Below are 13,223 nucleotides of genomic sequence, written 5' to 3'. Positions count from 1 at the left end.
ACTACAATAAGAATATGTGTTTTAGAAAGAAAAGAAGTTATTTCTTTCAGAGATAGATGTTTGGCCATGATAATCTTCACTTCAGTATAACAAAAATATTCCTCAGATTAACTATGTAGTATTTCTAAAAAGGAAAATATTTGCAAACCCTGCTCTTCTCTGGCTGCATCTCAAATACAGGCTGCAAGGGAAAGATGCCAAGATTTCATAGTTTCAAAATCTTTTGAAACTTTAAACATGAAACAAACTTCTTTGGAAAATCCATATTGAAAGCCAAAGAGGACAACCTTTGACATGAAGTACCATTTAAAAAAAAAATGTTTCCTCATTAATATAAACTTGATACTCTTTTTATATATAGCTGTAACTTAGTTGTACACTGTTCATGTTTATTTCCACAGAAATACAGAATCCTAACTGTTTTTTTTAATGCAACCATATTCTGAAAAAAAGCTACCACACTGCATTATGGCATTAGAAACTTATTGCTGGTGAGCACTTAAAGGTCAGGTTTGTTCAGCTTAAAATAAAATGTTTATTTTCTACATTACTCCAGCAAATTCCCAATGTTCTAAAAAGTGAAGTTAAAATTTTCCTCCCATGTGTTACTACCAATAAAAAAGCGGGTACAGTCCAACCAATGACCTCTATTATGCCTAAAAAATGAAAATGCCACTTTTGTACCAAAATATTTTAACGTTAGCTAATTTTAATGTTTAATATAAGAATTATAACCTTCACTTTGGAATCCGGACTTCGGAGTTTTGCACTGGATATACTTTCTAAAAGAAAAATAAATGCTCTTGAGTTCTAAAGATCATAAAATACTAATCTAATTAAATTCTTGCATTTCTTCACATTGACACTGATAATCATAAAAGAGGATGTTCCTGATAGTATGATAGGAAGTAGAGTAAATTCAGTACATACCTCATAGCCAGGGCTGACAGGAGACTGAGACAGGAGGTTGGAAAGAAGAAAAAACAGAACAAAGAAATAAGGGGGGGGAAAGACAGAAAATAATGTTACTTTAGAAGCAAGCATGAATGTGTGATTACTTTATACTTTCATTCTATGTTATAGAATAGAATGCAGAAGAATTGCATTTGAGCTATGGCAGGTAAAAATCTGGGTTACATAGTATCCTCCTAGTTCTACATGTTTTTAGCATTTCTGTTTGATGAGTTTTGCACTACTAAGTTAAAAATGAAAAAAAAAAAAATTATATTGCCCATATTTTATTCTTTGGAGGTGGATTTTCAAAGCTGCACTTAAATGTAGCCCCTAGTCAATTTTCAGCTCAAATGAAATGCTTTATTGGCAAATGAAAACATTTATGCCCAAACTGAAACTGTGTCTGTGTGTGGTGGTTCTCTATGAAAGGATAATTAAACTACCCTTGGCGAGATTCCACATTATCCTGTCTCAAAGATTTTTTGAATGCCACAATCTCGTAAGTTAGAGCATAACTTCTTCACTTCGTAAGTGGCATTTTTCCTTCTTCACTTCGTAAGTGGCATTTTTCCAGAAGCCAGACTTACAAGCTAAATTTAACACTGTGCTCTAAAGTTGGCTTCTTTCTGGTTCACACAACATTGACAAAAAGGTTCTGAAATCATAACTTAGTTAATAATTTCATCTATGAAAGGTCTCCAGCAACTCCTCCTCTCTCAACTGCTCTACTCTACATAGTGAATAGGGGTAAAAATAACATTTATTTTAGTCCTATTGAAAGAACTGACAGATATCTGATTGAATTCAGTGTTCCCAAACAGAATTTATATTTTATTACCAGTGATTCAAGTGCCACACCAATACTAATAATAAATGATACAATTTTGTCATTGAGGATGATATTTTTTAGTATATTCACACAGACTGTAGAAAAATGAAACATGTTCCAAAGTGCATGCTTTGATTGGTACCACAGTATAAACTGCCATAAAACTTATCTCACAAGTACTGCAGAAAAATGTAGTCCAAAGGACAGATCTGATACAGGAGAACTGACAAAGCTTATGCACACTTAAAAAAAAAAAAAAAAGGGAAAAAAATGAAACGCATTCAATGTAAAACACCCAAAACAAAACAAAAGACATATAGAAGCCATATGTGAGAGCACTTCTGAAAATCTGGTATATGATACCATGATTTCCTGAAATAAAGGTGAAATAGGAAAGCTATTTCATTTCTCTGGGCTAATGCCTGTCCCTGTACCTACTGTAAACATATTTTCTTTGTGCATGCACGTGTGTGTGTGCGCATGTGTGATGTTCTAAATCATCAGCGTGGGTACACTGCTGATTACAAGTTCTTCGAGGAGTATAGCCTGTAGTATATATGAAATTTACTGTATTCCTTCACCGGCAATTTTAATATTTTCAACAGTTTTAAAATATGTAGTCTTGCAAAACAGGTATTTCATATCGGAATCTATCAGCAAACAACAGTCATATAATTAAGAATGTTTTCAAATTGAAATTTTTTGCTATCTTGTAACTGTACAGTGCAGTGAATATTTATAGAGAGTATACCAGGACACTCACTCATATAATTTTTTTAACCAAAATTCCAGAAACAATTCAGAATTAGGGCCAGCCTTCCTCAAAATTTTCTGTCTTGGTCTGAATAAGTCAGCATTTCTGACACAACCTACTGAGAATTATGAATAATCTATAAAGATTTTTTGCTGCAGTTTTTGCAGAATTTAAGCACCTTACTCATTTATGCAGCTTTTCAATTGAAAATACAGATTCATAATGTTAACCCTAATTTCCAAGTAGCTTTAGGCTAATGATAATCAGTAGCATAAGTACATAATTATGGTTCATAGATGGTACAAACAGGTCTACACCAGGTCTACATCATTTGCAATAGTGTCCTTTTAGTATGTCAAGTTTAATAAGTTTAATATTGTAATTGAGAGGAAAACATGATAATTGTTGCATGTACTTATAAATTCTTTCCTCTCTTTTAAACCTTAAGGTTTTCAAAACTTTCACTTAGGAGTGGATTAATTTACACACAGCGTATTCTTAACTAGTCAAGTATATTATGACCATGAGTGTTAAAAGAAATATGCCAAAGAAAAAAATACATTTCATTCTAATTTACTCCAGTCATTATGTTTTGTTCTCAGAAGAGTTGTTTTCATGATGGAAAACTACTATATTAATGCATATACAAGTACACCATATATTTACGTGTGCCTGTGTGTATATTGTAAATCTACATACATATATACAGATCTAGAAACGCATTCACCACAAAGATCTGTTTAAGGAAATAATGGAGACTTCTCCTACTTTCTCCTGAACACTTAGAAATATGATAAATACACAGGCTCCAACTAATTAACTAGAGCCTTGACTGTTACAGGTACTCAATATGATACGGTGCTGTTTGGGTCACAGTGTTCTCCTGAGGCAAATCTTTCCTATATCATAAACCAATGGATATAATGGTCTGATACAGAAGAAGTTCAACTTCTAGTTCCAGAGAAGACATCCTCCAAGATGCAACTACTCAGATTAGCATGGGTGGCAGTTTTAGACTTTCAAAATAACATAACTCTTGCCAAAGGGAGGAGACTACTGGGAGTATCGGAAGCGCCACATATCTTAAGCCCACATACCTTAAGCTGGTGACCTCCCTTTTACATCAAGATGCCTTTTCTCACAGCAATGCTTTATAATTTACATACCACTCTCCTCCGTAGTCTATAACAGGCAAAACCAGATCCTATAGCACTAAATGTCATTGTTTCTTAGCAGCAACACCCATAGCCTCTACAGCTAGGGAATGCCATACCAGAAGGGCTTCATCTGGCACACTGGGCGAAGGTTCTGCAGAAACTGTCCGAACGGTGCTGAGTCCTGTTAGAGAAACATTTGACAGACGCCTTTTCCGTACGCCACTGCAGTTGTTAGGGATTTTAAACGCACATCTCTTATGGTAATTTAGACCACATCCTGAAAAGAGAAATTTAAAACCATCTGATTACAGTTTATTACTGGAAAAAAGCAAACTTTTTTTTTTTTTTTTAAAAAACAACAAGTGTTCAAAAACACCACCTGTATTTTTGACTGAACTTTTTACCTCTACTCTGCTGGTTTAATTCCTATATTCTACAAATCTTTAGAGAGATAATGTTATGAGTTCTGAATAGTTGTATCTATAACCATGGTTTTCTCTTTGATTTTTCAAAAAAATCTGTGGTCTCAAAGTACAAGAAATTTCTGTGATCCGCATTTGGGAGGTAAGGAAGTCCTTCATTGGAAATTGTATATTCCATTGGATGCAGCCTGCCAGGAGTCAAATAGTTGTGGCAAAATGAGAAAAGACAGCTATTACAACCTCATATGGACTGACAGTAATTTCAGTTAAATGATCTGAATTAATGTGATATAGAATTAGACACAGGCTCAGGCTCATAAGGGAAGTGTAAGACACAGAAAACCTTTTCTTAAAAATATATATAGATCAATTTTTTTGGCACTTCAGGTTACAGAGCCATATTCAAGAGGTCTCAGAACAGTCAAAAGGATTCATTCCTTAACCAGTTAATTATTTTGATAGTTCTTATTGTCTCTACCTACTGTAATTTTTTTTCTGATGCCTAACCAACTTAAAAGCAGCATCAGAGACAACATGCATAAGTGGAATGGACAGGTCCGTTCCTGAGACTGAAAATCACATCTCACTGCAGCTTACCTTCACACTTGAGTCCCTGACGCACCAGCCCCCACAGCATTTCTCCACAATGGTCACAGAAAGCTGGTGCTCGATACGAATGAACAAAAAGAGCATGGGGCCGGATTTGAAAGTCTTCAAAGGTAGCAGAAGCTGTAATAACAAGATCATTCCAAAAATGAGTAAAATTAGTGACATAATTAATACGCTTCATTTATATGGTACTTCATTACATAACAAAGCAAAACACCTTTTGGTCACTATGACGACGAACTTTGAATTTTGTATCGGTCATTATACTATAATTTGAAGATAAAAGATTGCTGACATACCAGTAACCAATGGCATATCATCTATCATATACAATGACCACTGGAAAAAGAATAAAGCTGCTTTTACAAACTTGCAGCAATAACTTCCCCGATAGTATTTTTCCAGTAAAACACAGGAGGATAATGGCATATAGAATCATAGAATCATTTAGGTTGGAAGAGACCTTTAAGATCATCAAGTCCAACCATTAACCTAACACTACCAAGTCCACCACTAAACCATGTCCCTAAGCACCAGCCAAGAGTATGCTTGTCCAAGCCATAAGCAGCCAAAGAAACATATCAAACATTTATCAGAAATTGGCAGAGTTGAATCAAATGTTGGAATTTTTTCAACATACTGTTTTACAGACTATAAAGGTCTATATACATAAGATAAACTGAACACATCCAGTAAATAAACATTTATTTTTTTTTTAGACAAGTAAAGGAAAATGTATCAAAAATAGGCCATTTCAGCTGACCATTTGGTCTACCTTATTCAGCAGCCTGTGTTGGTATCAGTGAACTGATCACTCAAGTTGAAAAAATACATTAGAGTTTAAAAAGAAACCATGTAATTATACACCCGATCACCAACAAAGAGAAAAACCTTGTAGAGCGGTCTGGAAGACTGCTGTACATTTCCTGAAGTACCAATCCTTTCAAAGTGATGTGAGCTCGCAACTAGTGTAACGGTTGCAAAAGTTACATGGGCTAGTTAAATGCACTAGTGTAAACTATAAAAATAAACAATGACAGTGTTTAAAGGACTATTTAGTATACGGAGGCAGCCAGTACCACAATACTTTTAAAAATATACTGTAATGAAATATTTTCTTTTTTTTATTAAGTATGTTAAACATAGATAGTCTAATGAAAAATATCTGTCAAATGTTAAGAATTAAGCATGTATGCAAACATTTGATCTCACTCAGACTGCCATTTAAACAGGTGATTTAAGTGCGTGTTTACTCTTCACAGATATCAGTATGAATGAACCAGGTATGTAGCCACTTAATAGAAATGCTTTGTCTCTCAACAGAAATACATTCCTGATTTGCAATTGAGAGAAAACAAAAATGTCTTTAATGGTTCAATTCAAATGAATTCCTAAAGGATCCAAATACTCTCAGCCCCTGTCTTGTTCCTTGTGTATTAAGAAAAGAGGACCAAAAATCCGCATATCAATCAAGAAAAGGTTTTTAACTAATTAGAGCAGAGTATCAACAAAGACCTATGCTCTGGACTCAGTTCCTTCTGTGCACAGAACTCCTACTCTTAGGAAAAACTTTTCCAAAAATGTCCACAGAAAACCATATTTCTAGTCTCAACCAATTTCCAGTCTAGGGATCTTTTAACAGAGGTATTTGGAATACCATCACAAAAGTAGAATCCAATGACTCCAATGATATCAAACCTTCTTTTTTTTAATTTTTATTTAAACAATCCAAATCACCTAACAGTTTGCTTAATCCAGGATTTCATTTTCTTTTCCCAGGATTATTCTGTTCCTAGTTTGCATAATAAGCCAATGCAAAAAGCTTACTTAATTCATAAAATTAGGACTCCACAAAACAGTCCGACATGTTAGAGCATCCTGAATCTGAAATAAAATAGTTTCATATTTATTTAACAATGTTAGGCCAGCCATTTTTTTCAGCCTCAAGGGCTTCCAAACATATAAGAATACTTTTCAAGTATGTTATTTTTCTATTTTTTTCCAGACCACACCAGGCAAGTTCACTACTGTTAAGGCAACAGTCACTCTGTAATGGTACCGCTGTCCTTGGTATACTAGAAAACACAAATCATCAGAACACATTTTAGATGTTGAACAGAATTCTTGTGACTTTACTTTGTCTAAGACTTAAAGTCAACCTCTTTTCTGTACGTATAGCCAGATGTTTTTCTGCACTTCCTACCGAATCAAAGAATACGTTGGAAGAATCAAGCACTCAAGCTTTAAAATATATTTTGATGTTATTTAAAATACAAAAGTACATATTTATTCTTCACTTGTACAAACAGAACATGTCCACTTCTTCATATAACAAAATGATTATGGAAAAGCTATGTATCTGGGAGCCTTCTCAAGGTTAAGCACCGAAACTGGAACACCATGCCCCATCAGCTTCCAAGAGAACTGCAACGTACACTTCTTTGCTATTGTGTCTCTAGTTTAAATTTGTACATAACAAATATAAAGCCAAAAAGCTTACTAAAACAAGATACTCAGTGAGCATGCATTTTTCCCAAAGGGAGAAGATAAGGTAGACCCTACATAACGTATATGTGAATTTGAGAGATGAAAACTTTTTATTTATAAAAATAGACTTTCCCGAGGCTGTTTCTAAAAGCATACAAGTAATAATTAAAGCACTATTAAAACAGGAGTGATGTGTAAAACAAAGATAGCGTAAGTCTCAACGTAGTGAAGGATTTAAGTATGTATGTAAGTTTATGCCTATTTCCTTGAATACCTTCTTAAAGTTACACATGTATTTAAATTCTCTTTTGCGTAAATGACGTTTGCTAAATTGGAAGACTGCAGAGGAGTTTTTACATGGATTTACTGGGTGGTTTTTCAAATAGTATGAACAGCGCAGTGAAAACAGAACTAAGCTTAAAAAAAAAAGCAGTAGCTTCAATTTAGCTTAATAATTTAAATAACGGATTACAAATATTTTAATATATCTTTATATTAAAATGCTAGTTTTTGTGAAAAGTAAATATCAATAACTCTGTAGAAGCAAGTCGGAAAACTCCCACAAGCAGTTTTGCCCTATGGATTTGATCATTTGGCTCTCTTCCTGTGTCCTGAATTCAGTTCCATCTGAAGCTGTTATGCGGATGGAAAGTATTTTGTTGTTGAGTGTCATTCTCTCAACTCCATTTTTGTTGTACTGCTCTCTTCCCATCCCCCACCTCACCTTCACAAATGGTGAAGAAATAACTGATATCCTTTCCATTAAAACTGTAACTGAGACCTTCTGGTCTCCCTGCAAATTAATTAATGGGTTATCTTGGCTCATGCTCTTGTAATAAAAAAATGTTTCTACTCCCAAAGCGAAAAAAAAAGAAAAAAAAAATTTTAGAAGTGACTTTATTATATCTTTTGTTTAGTTCATATTACAAATATATGTGATATTAAATAAATACCATACTTAGCAGTAATAATGTTAATGCAATTTTAGGGAGGCAGAAATCAAATGTAAAGAAACCTCCCAAGGTACTGAATTTGAAGTTGTTGTACCAGTTATTATAAACACACATGCAGTGTTACATATTTAGGTTTTTTTCATTTAAACATCCTTCAATTTAAATGTCCTTAAAATTTCTTGTAGAGTACATGGTGCAAAACAGAGATGATCAATTTTCAAAGAAATTGCCTTTCAATGGAAGCTTAAATTTTGCTTCAGTGTTTAACTGATTACTGAATTAACATTGGGATTTTTTTTTCCTTGACAGAAAAGTAAATTGTCTGTGCTGAATTACAGCTAGCTTTAAATAGCTCTGCAGCAGGTTAGGTTGTAGTTTTCATGGTGAACTCACACTCCTGTATCTGCCATATCTGCTACAACACTAAGTATGCACTGGAGTTAGAACTCAGCAGGGATGAATTCACTGGCAAAACTGTTCACTTACCATGAACTGTGAGAACACCTGAACTATATTTCTGTGACAGTAAGGGAGCAGGACCTAGTAATGAAGGGTCCACATGAACTGAAGGGTCCTGAAAGTTATGCTTAGAAGCTCCAGAAACCAAAGACAAAGCATGGAAAGGCAGGGAACAGCTTCAGGGAACAGCGAAGGAATGTTAGATCCTACCTTTGTACCAAGTTTTGGGTCTGGAATACAAGGGAGTGTACATCAGCATACCAACAAACCACTACTAGAGGACTTGCTCCACAGCTTAAAGATACTCTTAGGCACCACCCATATAGAAGGTCAGCAAGAAATTGAACTTAACAACAAATTCTGTTGGTTGAAAAGTTAACTAAGGCAAGTTCTAGGATGCTTCCAGCATTATCAAAAAAAGATACCAATAATAAAGATAAGCAGTGATAAATACCATTCTTATTCTACATTTCAACCCTCCTGGCTGAATAACTGGAACTTATCATACCACTTTATATAATGATACATTAAAAAAGCCATATCATTTTACACTGACATGGTAAATATTCAAAAATAAAGGGGAGGGAGGAAAAATGCATTTTATTTTAAGAAAGCTTTAAATTTGGCAAGTACTGCAGAATATAGCAACAAGAATACAAAACATCACTCTCCTTCTTTTGAAACTGTTTAGGCAATGTTCCACTCTGTTGAAAGACAAGGAAGTGGTTTGGGTTTTAAGGTAAAAATAGTGTTTTTCTAGCCTTCAGATTTATGTGTTCTCATCAGGCTCTGCAGACAGCATTCTGTTTTCTCGTCTCATGAAGTGATGTTATTTCAGAGCACTATTCACTGAAACTAGTGTGTCATTGGAACTTGATCTGGAAGAACTATGTTAACCAGCAAGTTACACAAATCTTTAATCTGTATAACACGGATAATTCGTATTTCTTGTTCTAACACCTACATGGCACAGTTGACTTTCTAGGGCTAAACCTAGCACAGCTTAAATTTTCAGAGCATGTAATTCCAGAAGCAGTCGTATATGAATTAGGTTCTTTTAAACTCCTTCCATCATCTTGTAATTCATTACTTTTTAAAATTACACATCTAGAAAGGCTTTCATATAGCCACTAACAATCAAAGTTTTAACTTTCAGAATACTCCTGTGTTATTGACTGAAAAAATAGAAGCCCTGCTGATGAAGAGAAAGATATGTATATTTTTTCCAAATTAAATTGAGACCTTTCTTATTAACAAAAAAGCTTCTGTAATGTCAGGCTATCCTTTTGTTTTGACAGAGCACTGATGCTGTGAATACAACTTTCTGGCTGTACATAAAATTGTGCAGTAAAAAAGAAGGAGTTCCAAATATGCCTACAACCATATCCTGAAAAACTTATTACTCTGCAGAAAAGTTTGCAATGTTATGTTCTTAATATGATACTACTACTGTACTGTTAACTCTCAGGCTAACTTGTCATCATCTATTTAAGCATTCCTAGTATCACCAAAACACAGACACTGAAACTACAACAGTTTTGACAAGACTATTTCATCAAGTCCATTAATGACTTGGCTGTTAATGTCTAGTACTCCTTGTTCTGGGCTCAGGAGCAGATCTATCATTCAGCACAGCTAGAAATGAGAACAAGAAGCCATTGCAACTCACAGAAGCAAGGTCCTGCTTTTGGGAAGAGGCAAATGATTTACTGATTGTTTTAAATTCCAAGTCCAAAAGGGCTCTGAACTGTTAGCAGAGGTGAGATCCTGCTATTATGAGCAACAGAGTTTCACATAATGGGACCTGTCATCTAGCATCCATGCCTCTCCCAGCACAAGAAACCATCAACCACATGATTAGCAGTGTCTTGCAGCTATGAAAAGCAGACGCTCTCCTTCTACCCTCTCCCATTTGGAATGCCCTTAAGAGTAATGTACACTGTTGACTTCCCACAGGCACTCGTAACCAAGACCTTCTCTACAGGAATTGCTGGCATTCACCACTTAAAAAATAAATATAACATACCACTATACACTATACCACTTCAAGCACTGATTAAACCATACCAATTAATGACTGTATATACAATTTCACTGGGCTAAGAGAAAGGAAAGCATTTTATTCTTTTCACTATTCCATCCTGGCAATCAAAGACAGTCTGAGTTTTCAAGAGTCCCATCAAAGTCTGCAGAGCTAAAGCAGTTCATACAAGCCAAAGATTAGATCTCTGATCTCTGCCTTGAAATCTGATTTAAAAACTAAATGAAGATAATCAGGCCCTAATACATAATAGAAATTACAAATTCCTAAATCTAGACATGTACAGATTTATAATCACTCTATTTCTTTACTGGCTCTGTTCTGAAATAAGGGAACTTGGATATGGAAAATTTGGACCTAATGAGCTTTCTGGATATGTATATATCTAAATTTTACATGCAGGAAAATCTTTCTAATCCAGTAAGTTTTGTTTTGTTTTCCTTACCTATTATTGCTTTATCCCAATGTTTTAGGTGAAAAATAGCTTAAATTATAAATGCTAACAGTTGGCAGGTAATTGGCTGTAGGAGGCAGGGATGGAAGGGGAGATAAATTTTCAGAATGCAGTTTTGAACTCTCAAGCATAAGCCTGCTACTTGCTAACTGCAACTGGTACAGGTTACTTGCAATTTTTTATAACACCCAGACTAAGCAAAAGTGGCATGCCCTCAAACCTCCAGTGCAAGAGAGACGGGAAACTGAACCACCAACTACAAGGCTGATCACGTGTTGTGCTTCTGCACATGGACTATTTAGATTGGAAACACTGTGAGCTTGGCGGTCTAGAAAGAAGAGGAGGTGGAAAAGAAAGGTCCCCCAAAAGAAGCAGTCATTTCAGAAAGAATGAGGGCTGGAAAGACAAAGGTGAAGATCCTGCTTAGAAGTAACATGCTAGAAGTGGGGGAAGATGCCAGAGATCAGGGAGATGGAGGCCAGGAGACATCCATGCATTTTGATCAATAATGCCCAAGACTGGTAGCTGCAAGCAGCAGCACAGCAGCAACAAACATGACTTTATGCCCAGCCTCCCCTGGCCAGCAACCACCTCCTTACTGGGGGGGGCAGTGGGGAAGCCAGTGAATGTAAGGCTGGGAAGGCAGCAAATGAGCCAGCATGGGAAGCATTCAAGTAAGGTAAAAGCTCTGATCTCCTTGGTTCTTAAATAAACCCCAGTATCCAGACTCACTATGGGTTGTTGTTTACGTTGTCTCACCCATGACGTGAAATTTAAGAAATAAACCATAGGGGATTTGCAATCATTTGTCCAGTGCTAGCTCAGACATTTATGGAGAGTTTTAATAAAAGATTAATATTTATGGGTCACGTGCTTGATTCATCTGTACATCCTGAATTTTTAATGTTCAATTTTAATGTACTTCTATTCATTTAAGAATGACTCCATAGTTTCAAACCTACAAACTATACAGCACAGTAGGTTTTATATTCATTTGAAATCCCAGCACAGAATTCTTTCTTCATGAATTTACCCATTTTTCACCCAAGGAAAAAAGAACAATACCTTAGTTCACGGGCTCAGGCCCTGTTAATCATAAAAATTACACTGCAGAGGTATCAATTCAGCATAGGAAAACAAAATTAAATACTCCACAAGTTTACTGGAGATATTGATGCAGTGTTCAAAATTAACTCTTACTACTGGCAAGAAGGAGCAGCTCCAAATTAAAAATAAAGCCTCTTGGCTCCTTTTCTGTGCTCACGCTGATCTAAATTAATATCATAAACACTATGAGTCTTTTACCTCTTTATTTCCTCTGACTTTGTTTTGTAAGTTCTTCACAGTTCTTTTCCAAGGCTTCTGAAAAAATCAGCTGATGGATTACATGGTCACTGTCAGAAATATACATCTCAAAAAGAAGAGGTTCTCAAAAAGAATTAGTAGCACTTGTAAACCTTATCCAATTCCTTCAAGTTTCTTTCATAAAAGGTTAAGAAAATGGTTTGTTAAATGGTGAATAATGGCTAAAAATATATATGGTGAATAAATGCTGATGGCTAAAAGTATAATGGAATTAAAAATACAATCTTATACTGAACTCACTAAGGAACTTCTGTGTACATTAAACTATTTTTAACACTCTTTAATGTGAATGACCTGCAAAAGTTTAGATATCTCTTAAAATTACCCGAAGAATTCATAAATATATATAATTATATACAGAATATACAAAGGTGGGGGTTTTTTTGCATGGTATCATCAGATGTCCATGGGCCCTGAGGGGACGCACCCAGAAGTGCTGAGGGATCTGGCTGATGTCATTGCGAGGCCACTCTCAACAATCTTTGAACGATCATGGCGACCGGGAGAAGTGCCCGAAGACTGGAGGAAAGCAAATGTCACTTCTACCTTCAAGAAGGGCAAGAAGGAGGACCCAGGGAACTACAGGCCAGTTAGCCTCACCTCGAGCCCTGGGAAGGTGACGAAACAACTAGTCCTGGAAAGATACAACTACTTCTGGCACATTCTGCAGTGTCTGCCTGACTAATAATGCTTTCTTCAGGTCTCATATCTTTGATATGGGACCATCAGAGACAATGAA

At 35.5% G+C, this 13,223-nt stretch overlaps 1 protein-coding gene across 2 annotated transcripts in view; it reads right to left on the bottom strand.

The window, feature by feature from the left end:
* Positions 1–13,223, bottom strand: part of PRKD1 (protein kinase D1) — a 145,288-nt gene that overhangs the window by 44,001 nt on the left and 88,064 nt on the right. Inside the window, exons 3-5 of one of the 2 annotated variants that reach the window (XM_082317007.1) lie at positions 4,714–4,845; positions 3,811–3,971; positions 931–954 (exon numbers count right to left, since the gene is read on the bottom strand). In XM_082317007.1, coding sequence (XP_082173133.1) covers positions 931–954; positions 3,811–3,971; positions 4,714–4,845 — 317 coding nt within the window. The remainder of the gene's footprint in view (positions 1–930; positions 955–3,810; positions 3,972–4,713; positions 4,846–13,223) is intronic. The other variant, XM_082317008.1, reaches the window with a different exon arrangement.

The sequence above is a fragment of the Platalea leucorodia genome, assembly GCF_965183815.1.
Source record: "Platalea leucorodia genome assembly, chromosome: 7".
NCBI classification, from domain to species: Eukaryota; Metazoa; Chordata; class Aves; order Pelecaniformes; family Threskiornithidae; genus Platalea; species Platalea leucorodia.
Note: the sequence above shows the minus strand (reverse complement) of the source record. Positions and strands in the feature narration are given on the sequence as shown.